Source organism: Platichthys flesus, chromosome 9, assembly GCF_949316205.1.
Source record: "Platichthys flesus chromosome 9, fPlaFle2.1, whole genome shotgun sequence".
Classification (NCBI taxonomy): Eukaryota; Metazoa; Chordata; class Actinopteri; order Pleuronectiformes; family Pleuronectidae; genus Platichthys; species Platichthys flesus.
In genome coordinates, this window is record NC_084953.1 from 8,310,031 (window position 1) to 8,335,732 (window position 25,702).

Consider the following 25,702-nt stretch of genomic DNA (forward strand, 5'->3'; position numbering starts at 1 on the left):
GTTGACAAGTAAGGAATTTATATCCTCGACACTTTCATTGGAAGAAAGTTTTGTTAACAGGCCACGTTTGCTCATGATTAAAACATATATTTATAATTATGCATTGTAATTTGCATAGTAATTTGCCTTCCTTGTTAGTTTATCAACCCTTATTAAAACTACAGGTAACAGGTTATAAACTTTAACCAAACTCTTTGGATACAGACGGAAGGACAGGAGCAGCAGAGACTTTGGCACTTGACACAAACCCACATGTCTCAGTGGGTTCACATGTGACTCATGTCGGTTAGAGACGAGTCTGGAGGAGCCTTTATCTGTACTCACAGGCCTCTCTCTCCACTGACCCCCTGACAAGCTGCCACGAACATTACGCGAAGCCGCGATGACGCCACCAAAGCTGTCAGATGAGACATGAAGCGGAAACGGCAAGACAGAAAACGTCTATTTTCTCTTTTCTCTGCCCCTTTCCTTCCATCCATCCTGTCAGGCTGCTGCTGGGTGGTTCGATGGAGACATCCCTCCCCTCTGCGCGTAAACAGCCTCCGTGGGGCTCATTACTGGAAAGCCAAGGGGATGAGCCTTCCAGAGAAGATACCCTGGCTGGTATCTGATCCACTGTGGTGGGGGGGATATAGAGGAAATGCGCTCCCTAATCCACGCAGACCAGAGGACATGTCTCCGATAAACGCGAGCCTGTGGATGGCTGTGGCGATGGAGAGCGCGGACTTTACGCACGGACCCCTTTCCGGTAACGAGACGCCGGCGCAGCATTCACAAGCGGCCACTGCCCATACAGCGATCGCTTTGCCTGTTTTCATGTTTGCCGGAGGCGCCATTGGGAATTTGATCGCAATAGTCGTCCTGTCGGTGTCCAAACAGGAGAGGAAGTCCTCCGCCTTCTACACGCTGCTGTGCGGGCTGGCGGTGACGGACCTGCTGGGCACCTGCCTGGCCAGCCCGCTCACCATCGCCAACTACCTGGACCTCCGTGTGCTCGAGCACCGGCACGTCTGCGAGTTTCAGTCCTTCCTGCTGCTGTTCTTCGGTTTGACCGGGCTGAGCATCATCTGCGCCATGGCGGCGGAGCGGTACCTGGCCATCTGCTGCCCCTACACCTACCAGCGCTGGGGGGTGGACAGACGCTTTGCGCAGAGGTTCCTCCTCTTCATCTACATCAGTCACATCTTCTTCTGCTGCCTCCCGATGATGGGCATGGTGCAGAGCCGGCTGCAGTCCTCCAAAACCTGGTGCTTCATCGACTGGACGACTGAGATTTACTCCATCCTGTACGGCGTGGTGAGCCTGCTGCTCATCCTGGGCACCATCGTGCTGAACCTGGCGGTGTGCGGGGCGCTGCTGCTGATGCGCCAGAGGACCGTGCAGTGGCCCGTGTCCAGAGCCAGCGTCCGGCAGAGGTGGAAGGCTCTGTCCTCGGCCGCAGAGACGCAGATGATGGCGGTGCTGGTGATGACCTCCGCGGTGGTTCTGGCCTGTTCAGCTCCACTGGTGGTGAGTCAGTCAATGAATCAATTAGTCTCCACTGAATGGGGAATGTATTGCATGTCCAATTTATCAACAGCGACTGAGTCACGGGGAGGCTGTTCAATGTGCAGGAGTTTAAACTGGGATTAAAAAGCCCAACTCAAATTAGACAATTTACTTCCCACCACTGATCAATCTTTTTATTAACGTGCCAACACACTTTATCACCATGGCAGCCTGTTATTTATCATTACAGAGATACAGAGTGGGGTCACGTGCTTGGTTACACATCTATCCTCTATCCTCATCTACAAAAGACACAGGGCGTTCAGATTTAAAAAGAGAACTGAAAAAAGATGGCATGAAACCAAAGTAGAACTTGTATCTGATACTGTATCTAGTGTCCCAATGTTTGCGCAGACATTTTCTTTCTCTGTGTATGTTTGATATCTGAGCTTTGACCTGGTTACAGCATCGTTGTCGTATACGCCCTCATATTGTTATAGCAGGGATTTGCTAAATCGCTTCGTGAATGTAATGTCCATTGGTTTTAAATGAGTGGGTGATTATGGCCATGATAGAACTGTGAGGGCTCACAAGATGATTTGAGGCAAAGGAGATGATTTAAAAACGACCTCCTCCTCAAGAAAATGGTTTTGTTCTGTCCATTAATCCCTTTTCCCCTGATGATTACTGTGTAGAAACACAGTCACACATTGAAGCTCCGAGAGGGGATCACATGTAGTTGCTCCAACATCTAATCTATTGACTGAATCAGTAGCTATTTCTATAATCGTGTAACAACAAAAAAGTATATTCTGGTCAGAAGGTCATTTATCTGTGTCACACTTTCTGTATGCCTTTTCAAAATAAAAGCTCTCCAGCGTTTCTGTTGATGGAATCATTTCCCTTGTTTTAAAAAGATTCATACTGTGTATTACTGGTTATTATTTGAGTACAAGGGATTTATTTCATACAGGGCAATAATCATATTTGTTGCCATATTCAAATCAAAAGCCAATATGTAAAAACATTGTGCTGCAGCAGCAGCTCCTCTGCAGAACATGCTGTGGAACTTAGAAGCCACATTTTAGGCATTATCAATATGTATTGATAGTAATTTGAATATTGTGTATGGAAAAGAAAAAGTGGCACAACTGCCCTTCTTTGTGTTTATTTATTTTTGTACATTCAGCCTTTGAAGGGAAGATACCAGGGTGGCGGATCTCCGCTTACGATTGGAATTAGAAAGTGATCTTGGGCTCTAAAAGGTTGGTGACCAACGCTGTAGAGCTCAGGAGTTATAGAATTGTGCACTTTACTTAATCAGGAATCGTTCATGGATGTCAGACATAAATTTGGCCCTCTTTGTAAACGAGGCCTCCTTTATGGCCCCTTACCTGGAAAAATCCAAGATCCACCAGGTAATTCTTCGTATGAAGTTTAGAAATGATCATCTGTGTTTTGTTTTAATCGGGAAACCAAATGCAATGAAACAAAAGGATTAAAAAACTGTTCATATCTGACCATGTTATTTACACAATGAAGATCTGAGCTGTAGCTTGTTTTTCTTCTTCAGGTCCGAGTGTTCGCAAACCGCTTCATGAAGATAAATGACCTCGAAGCTGACCTGGCAGCCATTCGGATCGCCTCTGTCAACCCCATCCTGGACCCCTGGATCTACATCCTCCTCAGAAGGTCTCTGTTCCGACGGCTGCTCAGTTTGTCCAGACGAGGCAGCAGCACTCGCAGCAACGCCTCCTCGTCGCCACAGAGGAATCTGTTTTATCCTGATATCATGAGGGACAGCCACGTGTTCACCCAGCTCATGTGCAGCGCAAACATCATCACTCAGCTCCCCGCCACTGTCAAGAACACTCCCCGCGACACGGAGAGCCTCCAACCGACTTCAAACACGGCAGACTGAGGACACGGCCAACATCTGTGGATGTTTGCTGCTCGATGCCGGCGACTCGGTTTCAGAGGTGTCCCGTGTGAGATGGAAACACAGTGAGGACTTTGAGGCTCACAGCTGGACGGAGCCTCTCAGAGCTCCTGTTGGATTATTTATTCAACAGAGACAGAGGCCGGCGCTGACTTCATCTCTGCAGAGACACGGGACTGATGAGAAAAACTCAGCAGACTTTATTTTTTTAACTTTGACTTGTCGTCCACTCTCTCCTCGTTCCACCAGGTTCCACAGCTGCAGGTAGATTGACAGCTCATCTCATCTGGAGCCAGTTCTCAAGGCTCTTAGGAGGTCTAGAGTTAAAAGGCATGTGCTCATACATCAGTGAGGGAGCATGGTAAGAGTCTGTGTTAACCAGAAACTGAGTGAGACCCATCACATGTGTTTTTATGTGACGTGACTTTGGGACAACTCCTCAGGAGAAACACTGAGATGACATCTGTTTGCAGTAAAGATTCTTATTTGCAATAAAACTCAGACTGAGTTTGTCTTAATCTCTTTTACTTATTAACCTCAACTCCTGGTGATCCGGTCCAAGTTGGGGTTTGTCAGTTATTAAATTCTTTCCAGGAATTTACGTCAACTATTTGAAATCAAATAGGAATATACAGACTCCTTAAAAAGGTGTTTAGAAAAATACACCCAGAGAGCATAAGTCCACATATAGGCCCAACAGTTCCCTTATGAACACATTTACATTCATTAGATTCAGGTTTTTTGTTTGGAAAGTTTCAAACATTTCGCAAATCCTGAATTTCATCTCGATCAGGGAGTGATTTTCCGAGAAATCAACAATAATGTTGAAGAACACAACATCTCGCACTGTTTAAAAAAGGTTTAAACAAATAATGATAAATCCAGCCCCTGATCCAGATCAGCAAAAAAAACCTTGCATGGATTGTACTATGACTCATACCACAGCTTTCCATCGGATCCTGTGGTGATCCGCCCTGGAGTTGTTGTGTCATCCTGTTAATTACCAGACAAACAAAACAAAATGCAACCAGCAGGGGGGCTCTGGTGCAGGAGGTCAGAGCCATTGGGGGGGGGGGGGGGAGATGACTGACGATCCAAACACTTGTCTAAACTACAAGCTGACATTTACAACATTTGTAAATGTCAGCTTCTAGCTTGTATCCTTATGCTGCATTTTCAGTTTTTGGCCTCTAGGGGACTTATTTCCCCTTCTAGCAAACACAAATCCACATTTCATCATTGGGTTTCAAACACTGATGAAAACAAGTCCATCACTTTCAGGGTGTGTCACTCTCTCTGTCTCCTTCAATTCCTGAGAAAAGCGTTCTGTGAGATCGCTATCATTTTCCTAATAAACTTGTGTAATGTTTCTCAAGAGGGCAAACATGAAAGAAAAACAGAATAAATTAGTTTATTCTTTTTGTCTTCAGCTAAAGTATCGTCTGGACTTCGAACACCTACAAATAGTATCACTGTTTGTATTTTGTGTGGACAGAAGAAACCTGTCGGACTATGAACAGAGCATGACAGACAGATTCCTGGCTCAGGAATCCCAGAACATTGGCAGTGGCCCTCAGAGTTTAATTCATCATCAGACGACAGCTGATGGGCTTCCAGATTGTTATCGTAGAAATATTTTTGGATATCACAATATCAGGCACATTTACTCTGTGCTGAATCACCATTAAACAGACATTAAAACATCCAGTATTCCATGATGCATTTATTCCCCCCCCGCCCAACATTTAAAAATAGCAATTACTAAACATAAGCAGACGAGACTGTGCTGAGCTGCACTTCTGTACAACATGTTCAAACCGTGACATCATAAATAAAAATCTATAAACACCGGTTAAGAAAAGTTCTTCCTCAAGATCCATTAGAGACCCACAAAAATAATAATTATACAACTTTTACAAAGTGTCGTCCTCTTTGTCCACTCGTCTACATTTACATCCCAGTAAGAGGCTTTTCAGCAGAGAGCTGGCGTCCAAATCAAGAGTTCAAGTCAGGAGGACATTTATAAACTACAACACGTCTCCCACACGTTGAGGTTTATAAATTGGACGCCTTGTCGACCTGTGAACGGAGCGTCGGCGCTGCAGAGCATCAGCATCGGAAGTGACGCTTTGCTCTCGGCAGCTCGAGGACGGACATGAAGAAAACAAATGAAGAGTCTAGAGCAGGAGCTGCAGGAGCGACACAAAATGGCCAAATGCTGTTTGCACCAGACTTCCTTTCCTTCAAAGCATCCAAATGACCACTGGCTTTTTGGGAAATGAGTGCAAACTCTGAGATGCAGATTACACACACACACATTACATTCCTACAACATGGAATTGTAGTTTTCATTTTACTGAATGTTATTTGTTAAACTACAAGAGATATGTGCACATTTTTGCTGAATCAACTCACTCTCATTGACATTTAAAATTCCAACAGATTGCATTTTGTCACGGAGAGCATGAAACGTCACATCTCAGCTGGTTTGCTGTGGAGATGAGAGACTCGTCTTAACACGTGTCTGTACTGAAATGTCTTGATTACTGGTCAATTTGAGTTCATGCAACACGATGTAACTTCAACTGAGCAACAGCGCCCTCTGCAGCCATATGTGGTGATTAGAGAGAAACCCAAAGCCTGCATCGTCTCTCTTACTGAACTAAAACCGAATGGTGGATATTACCCATGATCCCAGAAGAGCTGCTGCTGTAACAAATATTCATAACTCTGTTCAGGATTCATTATAGTTTGGGTTCTTTCATTGCATATTGCAGCAAAACGCTGGTTTTTATTGACTTCTAAGGCTTTTTAATTGATCAACAGTTCAGCTATAATCAGATTTTGACAACTGGAGTTGAATTGAAATCGATTCCTCTTTCAACTCTGCTTCAGTTCTCAACAACTCGTCAGCTGCTGAACGCCCCACTCTGTACATCTGTCTGTTCTTTTAAGGATATTTCTGCTCATACGTTTAAATTGAATACAGGTGTTCCCACTTTTCTGTCAGTCACTGTAAAACAGAAAACTTCAAGATTTCTTTAAAACAGGACCTAACATTTGGTTTTCTATCAAAGCGTTTGAGATTTCTCTCCTTTCTGGAGAAAAACCACTGCAGCTTTGTAATCCCAACACCCCCAAAAACAGAATCAGCAGTTACAGATCATTTCCCCTGCGAATCCAAACAAGAAGTGAAAGTCCCAGAGATGAACAGAATCGTCTCAGAGGCCCAGAACGAAAAAAAATCCAGAGTGATCGGTGCAGGATCAGTTTGGAACTAAATACCGTGAAAGTGTTTTAAAAACTATCGGAGAAGGCAAACACAGTAAACTTCAACAAAAACAAAGTCATAATCATCAAATATAACTGCATTATGAATTAGGGACTAAAAAAAACAAGCTCGCTGGCTACAAATGGCACTTAATAAAGTAATGTGGTGTTTTCACCAAAACTATACAAAGCTGATTTCAAAGTTAAGTTACAGAGGAAAAAATAAAACCCTTCTATTGCTGCAGTGAGACGCTCAGAGTGCATCAGAGACAACCGAAGAAATCATGCTTGGAGACAATGTGATCGATTCTTAAATGACATTGTTCAACCAGTTAGAAAAAGGCTTTTCCAACGAAAATGCTTATCGATTATCAATAATGATAATCAAGCCTCAGGTCCACCTAAAATTACAGCTGAGTCTTTAATTGCAAAGAGCCAACCTTGGATTTCATGCACGTGTCATTTTAAATCAAAGTTGGTCGCTTTACATTAAACAGAGAGACTGTGATGTCACATGACAGATAGTCAGAATCTGCAACACACATGTAGTTGTTTCATGATGTGTAAACTTGACTTGAACCCGTTAAGAAAACAAGAAACACGATAGAGCAGCTTTGGTTCAGGCTGAAAATATAATAGTAAATCACCAGAAAGGAGATAAAAGATTTCACTGCCTGAGAAGCTTCACAGATCAAAAAATACCAATGATCCATCAAATAAACACTATGGATCATTTTATATCAATTCATTTTTACATCCTTTACATTTTACAGGTTAAGACTCCTAAGAAAGTTGACTCACGAGTATTCTGCAAAATGCCTATAGGGATGCTTTGTTTTATTCAATCAAATATGAATTTCTTCTTTAGAAACTGTCTCACTGCAGAAACATTTGTCTCAATTCAAAGACATGGACACTGCATGTTGGGACGGGCGATAAAACGATAACAATTATAAAAATAAAAGAATGCATGTTCAAATTTCATCAGAATCTCCTCTAATAGTTACCCAGGAGGTAAGTTTTCATCTGCATGGGTTTGTTTGTCTGTTTGCTACCAGGATGACAAACCAGAGAACTGGACGGATTTCTAAGAAAACTCGTTGGAAGGATGTTTTGTGAAAGTAAAAATAATTCATTCAAATTTGGGGATTTTTTATCCAGGAATATTTTTCACGTTTTTCTCAAGAAATAATTCATGGATCTTGATGAAAATATCAGGCATATTTAGGGAACTTATATCTATGAGTGTGCGCAATTTGGTGCTGCTTGACTGAATTTAAGGGGTATGGCTCTACGGAGTCGTTGACATATTTCAGCCTGATCCAAAGCGCTAAACTGACATGGCATCAAACGTTTTTTTCAGGTGACCTTCGACTTAAAATCCTCCACAGTCCACAGACAAATCCAATCTGCCTCTGTAGAATTTGGACAAATTGAATACTTAGTTTCTCCTCACATCATGACAGATGCCGCATGAAGAAAAAAGACAATCTTTAACGTGAAATGCCTAAAATCAAATCATTATGATCCAATGAAATATTAAAGCCGACATCTTTTCCTCTGACAAAAAACAAATAAAACCCTGTATGGCTGTTTCTGAAAACAAAACTAACATTTCCAAACATTGAGGATTAATCCTTGATCAACCACCTTTCACATTCATCTGCCTGGATCACATGGATTCATTTTTTAACCAACATGTCTGAAAATGTCCGAAACGAGTTTGGTTCTTCCTCAAACTATCCCATACAGTGAGAACTAATTAATAAAACAGGCAAAATGAAGCTGTCAGGAAGTGAAGTTTAGACCGGGAGGCGCATGGGAGAGGTCAGGTCACTGGGCCATCCACACCAACTCTTTCCTTAATTGTTCAGGACAAACGGCACTAGCCTTCACTTTCAAGTGTGAGGCGGGGCAGAGGTGACCCGCTGCTGTGGTGGGGGCAGGGGGCTGGCGATACAGAGTGATGTCTATGACAGCGACCCGGCGCGAGCACAGACTCCTGCGTTACACCACGTACTGCGGGTTGCTGGTGAAGTTTGTCGTGTGGGTCTGCCGGCTGTACTGAAAGTGGTCAGTCAGCACGTTGTTCCAGTTGTGCTGCTGCAGCTGTTCTGAGCCGTGGGAGAAAGGCACTGACCCGTTGGCCTGGATCTTTTGCAGCGCCGGGTTGTCAAAGGACGTCAGGTCCTGCTTGGAGCTCGGCAGCAGCTTCTTCTCCTTGTTTGCGTCGTACTTGGCCTGTGAGCAGAGGAGAAAATAGATTTTTGATTACTGTGTGTTAGTAGTTGGACTCCTGGCAGTGCACTGAGGCTGCCAAACCCGATAGCTTGGCTGGGTCAAATTCAATTATTCGCACCTTAACTTTAGTATTTACTGAGTGAATGACATTGAAATACGTTTATAGGCCATTTTACCACAATATTACAAACTTTAAAAGGTTTTCAGGGACTCACCTTATTGTAGAGAAAGACTCCAACTATGGCCGTCATCATACCCATGATGTTAATAAGGCTGACTGGGTTGCGCAGCATTAGCAGTGATATGCTGATGACCATGATCCTCTTGGTGGCGTTGGCGACGGCGTAGCTGAGCGGGCTGACGAGGTTGAGCACGCTGAATGCAATGACGTTCTGGGCGAAGTTGCAGAAGCCACTGATGAGGAGGAGGCAAAAGGTACCAGTCCATCCCGAGATGTCTGACTGAGGCAAGAAGAAACACAACAACGTGATGCTTTTTGAGGGAACTTGATTTTTGATTCAAACAATTGCTGTGAATATTGGCAAAATATAAACAAATCATTCTATCTTGCTATTTTTTAATTGAACAATTTGATGATCAATGAGAAACACATGTCATAATAAGACCTGTATGATCACCATACACATGTCAGACCCATTCAGGAGCAGTTACTGCAACTCACCATTTCTCCATTAACAAGGAACACAGAGAGATCCACCAGAACCCAGGTGGGCAGCATGAAGATCACAGCATTGAAGCCCAGGATGTTGAGAAGCCTCAGGTGATGGATCCTTGTGTCGCGCAGCACCTAAAAAAAAACCAGTTGAGTCACACAAAGATTATGTAATGTCCTTGTTAACACAACCACTTCCCCTTTCTCACAGCATTTAAAAGACCTCCACACCCAGAAGGGCAGCACAGCAGGATATCAGTTTCACATCAACAAGAAGTGACACTTCAATTAGCCTCCTCCCTCCAGGCATTATGCAGCACATACCGGCAGGAGGATGGTTTACCTTTTTGGAGAAGATGTTCTGCATCGAGAAGCAGAGTGTGGCAGCCAGAGCACTGATTAATCCTGAAACATGAAACGACATCTCAGTCGCCGTGGCCAGCAGCACTCCACCAATGATGGGGATGAGTGAAGTGTACACCTACAACGAGGAGCACAGAGGGCGAGAGGTCAGAGTCAGTTAAGGAAAAAAAGACGATCATAACTTCAGAAATTTATTCAAGGGACTACAATTGAATTGGCTGCGTCTGGCAATCTGCAATCCCAAACAGTAATCCAGGACCCAAACTCATTTTAATCCACACAAAAATATAAAGGCACCTATCAAACTTTTATATCAAATCCAGTTTTGTGCCATCGGGACATTGAGCTTTGACCACTAGAGATTAAAAAGGCTTCATGTGGAGTGTTCCTAATTTTTTGATTTCACAAAAGTGGAACTGACTGACTGACAACCTGAAAACATAAAGCATCCAGAGCCTTTCCTTGTGTGACAACAGGCTCTTTCCCGAATGTCTTTTTTTGTTTGGTTACGATCGGTCAGGATGTAGTACCAGGAAGCAGTATAGCTTTAGGTTATAACTATTCAAACATGATTCGGGTTGGAAAGATAACATCATAATCTTAAATCAACAAGTAAAGAATATTAGATCATCCTTCTAGTGCCAATTTAGTTCTTTAAACACTTCAACAGTAACTGGAAAGTGCTCCATCCTTTTGTGTTGTTTCTATTTCGGCAGAGGCCTAGATGGTTGACCCATTTCAGGTGCCCTGATTCATTGTGAAAAATCAACCCGAAGAGTTTCTGTGCTCTAAAGGAAAAGTTGCAGGACGATAGCAATGTTACCATTAAGTCACATATTAGTGCCTACAAGATACAAACCCAGGTTATATTTTATTTAAAACCATTAAAGTCTAATGTATTCCAATCCTAATGTTCACTTATTGTTGACACAGTTTAAGAGATGTTAATTGGACTATTTATTAGAGCAACAACATGTCAGCAAATAATCTACTAGAAAATTAAAAAGAAAAGAAAACCACCATGCAATTGTTTGGATAATCGATTAATTGTTTATAATTAAAGATATTTCTGGCAAAATGTCAGATTCTGTTTGTTTTTATTGTTGTTGAACAGATTAAATTCAGTCTTATGTGTTGTGTTGCTTCACTGAAACTGGCTTGTAACAGTGAGGAAGTGCGGGTCTAAAAAAGTAAGATAACAACATCACTGTGGTCTCAAATTGCAAACATCACTTTTAGAGTTTCGAAATATTTATTAAACTACTACTGGAATTCATTGAGAAAACTGATTAATCAATAATGCAAATGCTCACTTACAGCCCTTCATCATACTGACATGTTAAATTTGCATTGACTCATTAAGTAAACACTTTTCTCGAGAACTACATACAACTGATCCTGTTTCCCTGCCTCCTCAGTGTCTCTAAATGGGAAGTACAAGAACCACAACTATGAATGTCCTCAATAATACACATATAATCTGATTTACAAAATCATCATCATCAGCTTCTCACAGACAGACTTTGTGACAGGGTTGTTGTATTAAAACTGTGTTAGGTTATAAAAGGTGGCAATTTCAGTCTTTTGCTAATAAATTTAAGTCAAGTATTTGTTTGGTTTCCAGACATTTTTACTCTCCACGGAAAAATACGGGTTGTCCGAGTAAGATAGGTGAGCCAGTAAATATAATATGACACCTTTGCTTTACGTCCTGTAACACATCCAAATATCTGCCAAGAAAAGGCCTGTGAGACAGTCTCATGTGTCTCATAAAACTTAGGGTTTCTCAGTACAGTACAGTACTGTACAGTGTGGCCTGCTCCTCCTCAAACAGGATCTCAGTAACGTATTATCAGAGCCTACATTCCCGGTCTGTGGCCGGCCTGAATACTCAGCTGCTGGTTGCAAAGTAAACATGACATGCTGACGTTAGACTGGAGAAATCTCCGGCTCCTGCTAATAGTCAGTAGAAGCAGACAGTGAATACTGGTCTGAATTTCTCCCATAACACAACCCTCAACACAGCTGCAAAGTGAATATTATGAAAGATAATTACATTATTAGTTTGTAAATCTAATATCATTTAATAGTCGGTCATAATAGCTGTGATTGAAGAAAACAGTCTTGCCTGCTTTTCAGTTTCCTATAGTAAGGTCCTTTGTTTGGTTTATGAGCAGGTTTTTAAACTAATTTGAAACTATCACAGGTTTGACTTTGTTAACTTAGTTAAGCAATACTTCAAACAGTTACCACAACCAGAAGTCAAGGATTTTGTTGTTTTTCTTAACCTTCTATGAAAGAGTTGAATACTTTGGGATTTTGAGGCTACAGGCCGACCAAACAAGCCCAGAAATTGTGATGGAACTTTATTCCTATTTTCTCCATTTTAAAGACAAAACAATCGAACAGAGAAAATAATCGGCAAATGAGTTTATATCGAAAATTACCATTAGTTGCACCGTTTGCAAATAGTTTTTCTCAAAGTTGAAGTAAAGTTTTGTCTTATCATAAAAACATTGAGCCTGATGCAGTTCAGACAAAGATTCACAGTGACAATCACTTCAGGGTGAACTTAAAGCAACACTATACAACTTTTTTCTAACATTAAAATGTCCACTTCAAAATAAAGTAGTCATCTACTCTGACTTGTAATATGGTGAATGGTGCAACTGTGATTCCCACCCTACACGTCTGTTCTTGCTCTGTGTCACTTTGGTGACCAGGTTGATCTCCTGTGAAAAGTGTGTAACTGAACAATAGTCACAGCTAAAACTTCCAAAAATAAGGTCTAGCTTGACTTAGTAGTGATTGAAAAAACATCACAGTTTATCTCTTATATTCAGTGAGGAATAATAAACTTAGATTGGTGCATTTGTCCCTGCTTCAGCTCTTCTGGTTCAGGAAGCTGGGGATCATGGGTAACATCCACCATTAAGTCGTGTTTCAATTCAGTGAGCGGTACTACAAATTAAGAGCTTTGGTCAATACATTGACAGGCTTTGTTATTTCTCTGGGTGAAAACCACTTTGACATGGGGGCAAACAGAATTAATCACCACATGCAGGGTGCAGTAAAACTTACTTTCAAGTTAATATCGCTTTGACTCTCCCACAGTTTTTTATTAAAGCTCACGAGTTTATATAAAAATGTTTCACAACCATCACATGATGCTTCATGTAAAGCACACGTAACTATGCAACCCTGTCACTGCACACCTTTATACCAAGCGTGAAAGAACATGTATGAACCCTATTGGCTCCTAACATTAAAAGCAGTGACAGAATTTGGGGATATACCGGGTGAATGTGGCCGACTTGTGGAAAAGAAAGTTAGTTTGCTGTCCCTCAACTCCACCCTCCGACTGAGCACCTGATCGGGGACAAAAGCCCCTACAGATGGCTGTAACACGAGATGCAGCACCGGCGCAGTGCAGTGCCACATCACCACTGCTCTAACACTTGAGGAACAGGCTGCGATAGAGAGGGCCCTGTGTCTTGTTTGCTGTATCAAACCTACTCACCTTTGTGGTCTGCTTCTCTTTCATGATAATTCTTGATAGCAGCACAACCCATATTGGCATTGTGGCTTTGACTGTGAAGGAAACACAAACAGAAAAAAGACGTCAGCGCCAACAACAGACACAAGTAGAGCTTTAAAGACTGAAGATTGGAGTATAAATGCTCTGGGGTTTAGTGTTTGACACCCCTGTCAAACACTAAATGTGTTTGACACCCCTGTCAAACACTAAATGTGTGTCACATATTGTGAACATGCCTTTGTTATATTGCACCATCTATTCACTGACGGACGTACTATTACAGCGAGTTTACTTTGGTGTGTCACTAACAATGACAGACTTTTACAGTCGTGATAGCCTGGTTTTGTTTTCAAATGATGGACACTTATTTCAAAAGGGGTTTGAATAGAAAAAACTACCATCTACAAGGAGCCTGAATGAAGCTCTGATTCACTGCAGGGCTGTTGTATCAGACTGCTAGGTAGAGACAGGCAGTTAATGAATATTCAGATTTAATTGCCAGGGCAGCAATGTTTCTTTAAAGGGGTTCAAAGATCACAAAGGATCTTTAATGTGGTGCAGAGGAAGTCGGACAAGATTTGACCTCAAAATGGACTCTTTCTGAAATTAACTCTACAGTATGTGGAGAAAATATGGTCTGGACATTTTATGGAGTTTGTCTTTAAGAAAGCAGGCGGACACATTCACAGTAGAATCTCCAGGGCGTGAGGGTTGGAGCCTGGAGCAGAGCATAAAGGGTCCGAGGAAATCAGCGTTTTCATTTACAGCACATCAGTCGTGACATTATTTATTTATTATGTAGTTTAACAACAGACCTGCAACAAATCCTACTTTCAAGTTGGTTAAAACTGTTTGATGAAAACCTTTCAGAAGTTGTAATTGTGAAATGAAATAAAGTTTTACCAAGTCCTAATGTTTTAACAAGCATGTTCTTAAAAACAGTTTGCTGACGAAAAAAGCAAATAATCAAATGAGAATATCGGTAATTGTGCTGAAATTGACTCTTCTGTATATTACGCCCTTTTAAGTCTCGTATACTTTGGTACTAATACTTCTGCACCTGTAACTATCTACGTTTCTAGTACATGCCTTTTGAGTATTCTGCATTACTACTATATTTAGATGTGTATGCATGCGCATACTCTACAATAACACCTAAATACATGTGTATAACACATACACAACTTATTTCGTTACTCATTTAATAGTTGCACTCTTCTTTTAACACAATAGCAAGTACATGATTGTGTTTTCTATATTTCCACTAGTGTGTATCTACTACATTTTGTTTTACTCCAACCCACTGGCTTCTAATATTCCTATAAAGTTCACTTCTCTTTTGCAGCTTTGTTGAATAGCTGCAAAGTTTAAGACACTGAGTGTAAATATAGTGGGTCACAGGAATCCAGAGGCAGAACCATTGTTAACACGAACATACTTTGAGCTGAACCTTACTGTTTTATTGTTGAAGTAAAAGAAACGAGTCCTTCTTCTGTCTCAAACACTGAAACCCTAAAGCTAAGGTGAGAGCTGCAGGTAGTCAGAAGTTTGGCTCATTCACTTCCTATGAGAATCATCTCAGACACGAGGAGCTGAATGAAGTGTGTTGGTCTCAGATGAAAGTTGGAGGAACACAGCGCAGCATCAGTCCGGGACCCTCCCCCCTCACCAGCGGTAACTACGTTAGCTAGCAAGCTCCCCGCAGCCGCTCGGCTTCTCTCCAGATCTGCTCTCAACGGGGAAATATGGAGCCAAGAGGCCGCTGCTGGGTGAACAAGTCTGCCTGTCCACGACGCCGACAGTTCCCGGGGCCCGCACGGGGGTTAACTGCCGGTGCCGCCGAGTGGTCCCCGATGCTAGCCACGAAGCTAGCATCAGCTGACGACGGACACATCGAGTTACCGCGGAGGAGCCGCTCCGGGTGGCCTCACGTTTACCCAGAAAAAGAAACATAAATCGGCTTTACTCACCCGTGTGTGCGTATGAAACCGGCACCTTCCATATGCTGAAGTGCGCCGACACCGATGCAAAGTATTTCCCGAAGGCTAAAGGCAAGATGTACCACCGGTAGTACCTGCTCGGCAGTTCTGTTTTTGGGACTCCCCATGCCCGCAAGAGCGGCGGGAGGAAGACGACGATGGAGATGATGTGGAACAGAGACACGGTCACCGGGTACGGGAACGAGTTCAGGATGATTTTGTTGATGACATTGCCCCCCGAACTGACCGTGTACCAGCACGCACACAGAGACGCTATCCGGATCCCTTCCTTTATAGGGGGCCGCTCCACCGCAGCCATCTTCCAGCGCGGAGTGACGAGGCACCGGCGGAGAGTGAACGTCTGCACCGGGGGAAGGAAGCGCTGCTCGGCCTCAAGCTGCCGTCAATTCATCCGCCACCGGAAGTGTAACCGTTACTGGCCACAGCCTTCGAAATAATACTCCCGGAGACGTGTTTGCCAAAGTAAAAGTCTAAATTAAACAAAGAGCCTCACTCCTCCCAGTGGCGATTCCACAGTCTACTAGGGCCCCATGCACAAGAGGACCCCTCAAACAGCATTCCTCAACATTGTTATAATCATAATTTCCAAAATATAAAAAAACAATAAAAACGTAAATAAACGCCATGAACCTAACGCTAGATTAAAGTCAAATGTCTCTCCGATAATGGGAATCAATGGCAAGGATCAGATATACTGTTATACCTTATTGTCATTTTCTGCTTCTTTTTTCCTCAAGTTATCTTTTTGGGCTTCCAGGTAGATAACTCGTCATTTTCCTCTACTTTCATTTTGGATTCAAACTCTGAGAATGATACAGAACTGTAGCTCTGACGGGAATCAAGTTTGTACTACTGAGAAGTCTTCATGAGTGCTCCATTGGTTTTTGAGAAAGGTTTGTCAGCCCTCGGAGGGGCCCCCTCGTGGCCTGGAGCCCACAAGCAGTTGCCGGCCTTGCCTGTTCACAAGTGGCGCCTCTGCGCCTACCAGGCTGTGGTTGCCATGACACAACATTACAAATATTAGTCCCCTAAACAGGAATGATTTTTCAAAATATGAATCTATGAGAATTTGAGGAAAATGTGAAGGAAAGAGAAGAAATTCTTGTCTAAAAAATTATATTTTTCAGTTAAATTAACGGATCAAATCAACTGTAACTGCATGTCAAGAGCAGAAGAATCAAACAATTTGTAATGCAGTTTTCAAAAGTTGTGGGTAACTGTGAATGAATCAAATCCAGCTGAGAGCGATGTGTTATAACCCTGCTCTACGGCAACACATCTGTCAGTAAGAATAAGGCAAATACATTTTATAAACCAGTAAATTTATAACCACTAAATAAAAGGGAAGTTAAAGAAACATAAAGAGAAGACAAGCGATCACAGTTCCTCATTTTTTATTAACAGATATCAACACGTCCATTTAAAAAGGACAAAGTAGCAAATACGTTCTCTTCTGCATTCGAATGAACACAAAAGGCTAATTTCTGTACATTCTCTAAGGCTCTTTCTTTAGGGAAACATGTTTCCATAAGGCAAACAATATCGAAAGGGAATGATACTAAGTACTTTATCCAGCATTTCAATATATATTTAAATTATTCCTGACAGTACAAAGACGCAAGCAAGCTGCAAAAGCTCCTGTTGCTATTTCAATTCATATTTTAAAAGCTAAATATACAGTAAAGGGAAAAGCAAGTATAAAAGATTAGTTCACATTATCAAAACGTGTCATTTGAGAAATGTCCTGTGTAAGGTAGGTTGGTGTTTCAGCAGGGAAGTCTGGAATGTCATTGCTGCATCACTGATCAAATTCTATTTAAGAAAGAAACATGATTCAGTGTCATCTGAACATGTATATAAATGTTAATCAATATTATAAATGACAGCCACATTTCTTTGCTAGTTTTCTTTTCTGCACAGTCAGATCGTCAGTTTCATGTCACTTTATCCAACAGCAACCAAAAAAACAAACATTTCTAAAAACTGATGTGATTTATGCTTTCTGTTCCATAAGACACTCATGCAATGTATATAAACATAAAAAGATGTATATGAATTGTTTGACATTTTTTCCTACCCATGGAATTGAAGGTAGCTATTTTAAGATTTATTTCAACCACAATTTAACTTAACTTTAAATTGAATAAGAATACTGCACTATGAAATAAATGTGATAAATGCAGAATATTCTGTCACATTCCACAAAGCATTAGGACTGACATAGTATGAACAGAATACACCTCTGCAGTATGATGTGCTGGTCCTCTCCCATACAAACAACAAAAGGAATTGTAAGCTCAATCTGTACAGAAATCCAATAACTAAATGGACAAATGATACATATCCATATCTCTTCATGCTGTCCAAACTTAATGTTTACAAACTCATAAAAACACTGCTCTAACAAACACAAGCAGGCAGCATATGTATTCCATTTTGTACCTACAGTGCAGAAAACAGCACCATACTCCAACAGAAGTGCCTTCACAAATCCTTAGCCACTACCCTGTATGTGGACGCCAGCTTTCAAGTCAGATTCCTGACACTGGTTTTAATCCAGGCAGATGTATGGCAGTATGTTCAACCTGCTTTCATCGCCATGTGGGTCTAAGGAGATGCACTCTGTCCAGTCGTACCAGGTACCCTTTGTGTCATAGCAGCCGTTAACCCCGGACCAGTGCTGTGCATGTAATTTGCTGAGGTCTTCGTTGTTGATCGCTCTGCTAACCCCAGGTAAATCCTTGGCCAGTTGTTCTGGTGCCAACGTGAGTGTGTTCTTGATGTCTTTGCTTTTGTGTTCGTCTTTTTTCAAAAACTCTGTCATGAGGAAATGTGCACCAGGATTGTGGGTGCCAGACGATGTAAGCACGTTGCTTTGTTGGCTAAGGTACGACTGGATGATATTGCTTCTCGACAGCTCTTTCCAGTCTGTCTGCTGAAAGGGACTGCAAGGAACTGGTGGATTCTGCTTCGGCTGTTCTGCCCACTGAGGTTCAAGTCTTTGCACGAGTTGAGCCTCTTTCTCCTGGCAAGGTTCCTTATGGAAGGAGGACTTGATCTGCCCGGTCAGGGGGTCAAACGTCAGTCTCCTATCTTTTAACCTGACTGGTTTAGTGCCGTCTTCAACAGTCTGTCCATTGTCCTTAGGCTTGTATTTCTTTTTTTTCCTTTTCCCTGTATTGCTTAAAGAACCATCGCCTTCCGAACTGACCTTGTCATTTAAGGAGGAGTTGGTTGGGTAGTGGAGAGATGTATCGGGAGGCCTGCCTTGAGCAGACCTCAAACTTTCACTAGGAAAACCCTGAACACAAACATTTAAAGGCTGAGGAGAAGGCCCCAGCACAAAAGTATCCAAAGATCCAGACTTCACAGTGGGATTCGAAAGACTCCCACTCTGTGCTTGTGTGGTTTTTCTGACAACAGCTTCCTGCTTTGGAGTTTGAGGACTGTGCAAGGAACAGCGGGGGCTCTTAGGTCGATACTGACCCCCAGAGGCAGCTTGCTCCCTACTCTCTTGCTGCCGCAGAACTGCTGCTTGTGACAAAGAAGTGCTTAGAGGTTGGCTGTATCCCGGGGTACTTGGATGAGGTTTTACGGCATTGACAGGGACTTTATTTGGCCTGTCATTGTCCAAAGGCTCAGAAATCTCCCTGTCTATAGGCTGACATGTAAGAGAATCCGTACAAAATTCAGCGCTACTGCCAATTCCATTGGATGGCAGCTGTTTGGAGTTTTGTATTTTATCATTAAGGGTCGTTTTGGATATCTTGGCTGGTAATATCTGTGCCTCCTTCTGGTCACCCTTACGTTTCCTGTTTCCTGGTTTTTCCACCCGTGGGGAGTAGCAGTTGTTGAAGTCAGTTCTATTCTTCAACTCTGGGCCTGTTTTACCTGATGTTGTGGTGGCAGCTGGTGCAGAGATGAAGGGATGAGCACCGCCATTGGAAGACCATGATGCACCAGTGCGTTCTTTGGACAACACTTCACCCTTCCCTGGTTCAATTAGCTGTTGCCAGTTTCGCAGCAGCTTCTTTGCTCTTTTAGCAAGGTCCTCGTTCTTGGTTTTCTTCCGGACATCGTTGATGAGTTTGCCAAGACGGGTTTCCTTCAAGGAGAGGAGATTGGTATCAAACAGTGCCTATGACTCGACTTTTGAGAAGTGGGATTTAACTGCATCTTATTTAGAATGTTCCTATTTTGAGGGTCTAAATGTCACCTACCTCCAGTGCTTCTTTGGTGATGGGATTTTTCTCCAAAAAAGAGACAACCTCCATAACTACCACCATGTTGCATATCTGCTGAAAAGATAAAAACACATGTTTATGCATCACAATCCAGAAACATTATAGTGTTATTTCAAATTACAACAACCGCATTCAAAGGCAGCTAGTTATGTGCAGATGTGACAGTTCATGATTCAGAATGTTACATGAACATATGCTTCCTCTACAGAAAGCAGAGGGGCTATTAAAAGGTCGGGGCATCATTTGAATAGACTTTCAGATATGCACCTGTATGTCGAGAAGACGATGTACTCGCACTGGTTTCATGCTCAATATGACAAACTGACACTGCATGCAAATGTCTCTGGCTGTGATGGGCTACAGTACTAAATGTTGCACATCATGTGAGTAATGAATATAAGCATGTATGTGTCCTGAAGTTTCTTCAAGGGTGAGATATCTCATAGGTTTTCCAAAGAATTACACAACCTTGTGCAATGAGTTGACTATAATTACCTAGAAAACAAAGTCTGAGACAGTTGTTTGTCTCCATGGGTTTATACTAGAGCTGCAAAGAATAGTCAATCTATACTTTAATTGAAATAAATGAATTGATAATTATTTCTATAGTGATTTTTGAACATTGTTATCTTTAATATTATGGGTTTTGAACAATCGCTTGGGAGTCGTTTTTTCTTGAATATATTGTGAAAGGCCTATTTTCACTCCTGTTCAGTTTTCTTTATTTGGGGTTGGTTTATTTTTTTGATATTTCAGTTTTTTCCAAGGAAGACATTTCATGGATATTGATTAAAATAGCATATGTTCAATACATATCAATATAATGCTTATCATTGATCTACCTCAGCTCAGTAAAATGTTTAAAACCATATCCTTCAATCAAGAGCAAAAATCAGTCTCTAAATATAAAAATAATCATGTGACATTCATCACGATGATCATTAATATCGACTGATATTAAATTGGTATGTAAATGCATTTTTGATCCATATCTTCTTTGGCCATATCATCCAGCCCTGAGTTTGTATATTAAAATGATGTCGTCTAGTCTGATTGTATAATCATATGTGTTGTAACGATAGTAATGCTATATTTCTACCACTTACCTGCAGATCTACACTTCCCAAGAAGGAGCTTTGTTTAACTGGTGGTTCTGAGGCACAGTGGGATCCAGGGAACATAAATAAAGCCCCATGGCCAGCAGCGGTGTGTTAGCCGGGCTCCTATGCTCATGTGTCGGTTACTTGAGCCAACACGAGATGTTTACCAGCTAATTAACAAGCAGATAATAAGTCTCCGCACACACACACCGAGCGCCTGTGCTTTCCACCCCCGCCTGCTTGGACCTGAAGTCGGCTCATTGTTCACCTTTGTCCCCTGGAGGAACCCCCGCCTATACTCACATTGCTCTGGCCGTCGATGGCCTGCAGCAGCCGGTCTCTCATCACCTGCGGAGTGACCGGAGCCGCTGTCATCGCCTGGCGGTGTCGCGGGTCGGTCAGGACGGACTCGAGACCGCGGAGGGTCCGCTCCTCACCGGTGGGTACCGGCCGACACGCTCACAAGCCCGGCGGGGGACTTCCTGTAGGAGCGGGCATCATGTTTTTATGACGCTGTACGCTTCGTCTTCGCTCGCCACCGGCATGTGCTGCTTATATTCAGGCGATCACGACGGGAAATCCTCTCCGAGAATCGGCCACCGTCCTCGGCTAGTAGCCTACTCCTCCTCGGCTTCCGCAGCCGCGTCGCACAGATATATATGGTGCGTAGACACCGCATTGGCCACTGGGTCCTGCTACGTCAACGTCGCCGCCATATTGGACCGAACAACACTGTGTCAACACATAAATGTAAACCACATAAAGAGCTGCAGAGTTCAGAACACCTGTGATTAACACTTATTTTAATTTGAATTATAACAGCTCTATGACTCTAATAACATTATATCACCCCTTTGGGAAATGCTTTGAAATAGTAACATTTTCATTTTTGATTTAATCTTGATTTGCAAAGAGACAATGATCATTAATCAACATTCATACAGATGTAAATGTAGACAGGCTGATTCCATCAGCATTGCCAGATGTTGATATGTATCTGACAGTGAAATAAACAAAGTGAATTCATCATAGTACAAACCCCACATACCAATCAGGTTCCTTAGTGACATATGTATGTATGTCATAAAACTACAAATGTAAAAAAGAATTTAAAATCTTTAAAAACAAAGTTTTAATCTCTTAGGATTTTCTCCAAGTGCTCCTCACAACACGTGACTGAAATGATAAAAGTTTTATATACCTCTCACTGTGACTCTAATGTAGAATTCTCTAATCCCTATTTATGTCCCTATGTAGCGTTGATGTCCAATTAGATCAGTCATATTTGTCACAATTTATATCAAATACATCAAAGCTGTCTTTAAATACATTTTATCATGATTTAAACAGTAGGTGGCAGTAATTCACCTGGACGATGGATGCCAACCACCAACATACCAAATGAAGAAGAAGAAGAAGATCCTGATTTGTTAAAGAAACACATAACACAAGGCTTCACATAAACTCAGCCTGTGCCAATAAAAGTGTTTTATCTCTTAATACAGAGAAAGCTGCACTTCTGACATACACAGTGCACGCACTTAGTTACCACTTCATTAGGTACAGCTCAGAGTGTTTTAGTTTAAAATCGTCACAGTGCACAAAAGTGCACATAACAACAAATATAAATAAAAATAAAAGTTTATTGATCCACACAACAGGGAAATTTTGGTGTTGTCTGTCCTGATATGGAAGACAAGTTAATTTAAAAAGCCAATAGAATAAAAAACCATCTTCTTAAGGCCCAATCGCATTTCACCCCTTAGCCCTTCCCCTTCGTATTCCTGTGTTCACGGAATGGGTAGGTTGTCCCCCAATACCTGTGGGACTGAGCCGTAGGAACTGAGATTTTTGTGACCCTCACTTCAAACCTAGGGGTACCCACAATGCCTTGCGAATCACCGGCAATCTGGGTCATGTACATACAAATGTAGCATTTGCTCCATTAATAAGGTCAAATATAATATCTTAGTTTGATATCATTTCAATGTATTATGGTAATTTCCCAACAACCTTAAAACAAAAGGTTGTGATGCGCTAACTTTAGCATGCTAGCGATCTTTTTTTTGCAGAATAAAACCTTATTATCACAGAATTTCATATCGCACCAGGCCTCTTGGAAGACTGATGATGCACTTGAGTGATCCAGCGTATAGCAGCAAGGAACTGAACCTAACTGCTCCGCTAATAACAAAGCATGTTGTCTACAGACTACTGCTAGCAGCCTAAAGCTGTTGATTCATACCTGAAATAAGGCAGCGCAGCCAAGCTTTTCAGTTTCAAATGTCATTGATTCACCTGCATTTGCAAAGATTTTACTAGTTTTTTTTTTAATTTGTCACTTTAGTAACTTCATACCATATCATTGGTTTATATAAGATCTCAAACATTTTTATTACAATGACATCCCCGGCAAAACTTTTGCCTCGTCTGTTTACAACGACCACTACTGACGTGGCAGGTTTCTTGAAGGGCAGTCCCAATTCGTAGGAGAAGATTCCAACCACCACAGGGCCAACGATTGAATTGGGATTAGGCCGAACCAAGGTATAGTCGGAAGAGATGTGTTGACAGCCTGCGGCAGAAGATGTGTAGTCTTTCTGGAGTTCTGATGTTGATGGGGACAATGAGATCAACAAGATTTGGAAGCGTCTCACGGGAAGTAGATTGAAAGTCTCCATGTTTCTTGTGAATGTTGTCAGAGGTTATGGAGGGAATGGAATCAAATGCTGCTGCTCCTGCAATTTTACTTGATTGATCTTGGCTTCCGTGAGCTCAAAACTGTATCTCTTAATTTTGGCCCTTTCTGTTTTAAGAGCATAGGCCAAATGAACGGTTTTCTTCTGTTGTTCTTCAAGAGTGGAGGCAGTGTTACTAATTCTCTCCTCCAAGACGGCCCTTTGTATCTGCTCCTTAAGTAGGGTGTCTTCGAGCTGGTCCTGTTTAATCTTGCTCTCTGACTGTTTTGTCCTGAGCTCATCGACTATATGTTGTAGCTTGAAGGCTTGATTCTTCAAGAGGACATCGTCTTTCTGTGCCAGGACTTCTTCATTCCGCCGAGAGTGAGCTCTGTCTCTCAGAACTAATAGGTCATATTTGGCCTCCATGGCCTCTAACTTACCAATGATATCGTTATTCTGCAGGCTTAGTGTCTCCTTGTCATACATCAGTGACTCTCTATCTGCTGGGCCTCTCTTTAGCCTCTCTAATTTCTTATTTAGTTGCAAGAACCTGGCTTTCTCCTTCATCGCTTGTTCCTCCAATTCACCTTGTAGCCTCTTGTTCTCAGAAGCCAGCTGTTGGTTTTCAACAATGGTGGCTTGATTCTTAAAGATAATATCATCTTTCTGCGACATAGTTTCTTTATATATAGCTTCCATGGCCTCTAATTTACCCGTGATATTGTTGTTCTGCAAGCATAGTGTTTCCTTGTCATAAATCAGTGCCTCTCTATCCGCTGGGCCTCTCTTTAGCCTCTCTACATTCTTATTTAGTTGCAAGAACCTGGCTTTCTCCTTCTTCAATCGTTCCTCAAGTCTGCTGCAAGCTTCTCTGTCTTCCTGGTGCTGCTGTACAGCATCCACCAGTTCACCTTGCAGCCTCTTGTTCTCAGAAGCCAGCTGTTGGTTTTCAATAATGGTGGCTTGATTCTTTAAGATAATATCATCTTTCTGCAACATAGTTGCTTTATATTTTGTTTCCATGGCCTCTAATTTACCCGTGATAAGGTTGTTCTGCAGGCTTAGTGTTTCCTTGTCATGCATCAGTGACTCTCTATCCGCTGGGCCTCTCTTTAGCCTCTCTAATTTCTTATTTAGTTGCAAGAACCTGGCTTTCTCCTTCTTCATTTGTTCCTCAAGTCTGCTGCAAGCTTCTCTGTCTTCCTGGTGCTGCTGTACAGCATCCACCAGTTCACCTTGCAGCCTCTTGTTCTCGGAGACAACTTGTATATTCTCCATCTTCACATTGTCCAGTTTAGCGCTGTAGTCCTCTTGCTCGACTATGGCAGCTTCACGAGCAAGGGTTATATCACTTAGAGCATCCTCCAGTTCACCTTGCAGCCTCTTGTTCTCAGAGACAACTTGTATATTCTCCATCTTCACATTGTCCAGTTTAGCGCTGTAGTCCTGTTGCTCGACTATGGCAGCTTCACGAGCAAAGGTTATATCACTTAGAGCATCCTCCAGTTCATCTTGTACGCTCTTGCTCTTGGAAACCAGGTGATGATTTTCCTTAGTCAGATTGTCCAGTTTACGCTGCTTGGAGATGTCGGCCACATGTCTCTCACGTGCAGCATCGACAAGTTCACTTTGTAGCTTTTTGTTCACAGAGGCAACTCGTTGATTTTCTCGAGTCAGAGAGTCTAGTTTATCTCTGTTCACCAATTGCTCCGATAAGGCGGCGTCACCAGCAAGCTGCATCTCTCTTAGAGCATCCTCCAGTTCATCTTGTAGCCTCTTGTTCTTAGAAGCCAGCTGATGGTTTATATTGGTCAGATTTTCCAGTTTGTCTGCATCCTTCTGCTGCTGGTTTAGGGCCTCTTCAATTTGGGCATTTTTTCTTACACTGTTTGCCCGATGTGCTGTTAACTCATCGACCGGATGTCCGAGCTCAACAATGATGGCTTGCTTCTTAAAGATAATATTATCTTTCTGTGACACGGTTTCTTTACATTTTGCGTCCATGGCTTCTAATTTACCCGTGATATCATTGTTCTGCAGGCTAAGGGTTTCCTTGTCATAAATCAGTGCCTCTCTTTCCGCTGGGGCTTTCTTTAGCCTCTCTAATTTATTATTTACTGGCAAGAAACAGACTTCCTCCTTCTTCACTTGCTCCTCAAGTCTGC

At 42.2% G+C, this 25,702-nt stretch overlaps 3 protein-coding genes across 4 annotated transcripts; 1 reads left to right on the plus strand and 2 right to left on the minus strand.

Moving 5' to 3' along the window:
- Positions 1-353: 353 nt before the first annotated feature.
- Positions 354-3,934, plus strand: LOC133961244 (prostaglandin E2 receptor EP4 subtype-like). Its single transcript, XM_062396310.1, has 2 exons — positions 354-1,509; positions 3,062-3,934. The coding sequence occupies exons 1-2, from the start codon at positions 412-414 to the stop codon at positions 3,407-3,409; spliced, it is 1,446 nt and encodes a 481-aa protein (XP_062252294.1). The 5' UTR covers positions 354-411; the 3' UTR covers positions 3,410-3,934.
- A 1,198-nt stretch (positions 3,935-5,132) lies between these two features.
- Positions 5,133-15,887, minus strand: slc35e1 (solute carrier family 35 member E1). Its single transcript, XM_062395407.1, has 6 exons — positions 15,483-15,887; positions 13,495-13,565; positions 9,955-10,092; positions 9,621-9,746; positions 9,154-9,399; positions 5,133-8,938 (listed from the first exon to the last, which is right to left on the minus strand). The coding sequence occupies exons 1-6, from the start codon at positions 15,808-15,810 to the stop codon at positions 8,705-8,707; spliced, it is 1,143 nt and encodes a 380-aa protein (XP_062251391.1). The 5' UTR covers positions 15,811-15,887; the 3' UTR covers positions 5,133-8,704.
- Positions 15,888-16,889: 1,002 nt separating this feature from the next.
- LOC133961188 (mediator of RNA polymerase II transcription subunit 26-like) lies at positions 16,890-21,501 on the minus strand. Of its 2 annotated transcripts, none has more exons than XM_062396216.1 (3): positions 21,160-21,501; positions 19,733-19,807; positions 16,890-19,617 (listed from the first exon to the last, which is right to left on the minus strand). In XM_062396216.1, exons 1-3 carry the CDS (start codon positions 21,229-21,231, stop codon positions 18,064-18,066), a joined length of 1,701 nt encoding a protein of 566 aa, XP_062252200.1. In that variant the 5' UTR covers positions 21,232-21,501; the 3' UTR covers positions 16,890-18,063. The 2 variants fall into 2 exon arrangements, with proteins under 2 accessions (XP_062252200.1, XP_062252199.1); XM_062396215.1 differs by having other exon boundaries at positions 19,733-19,810.
- Positions 21,502-25,702: the final 4,201 nt, after the last annotated feature.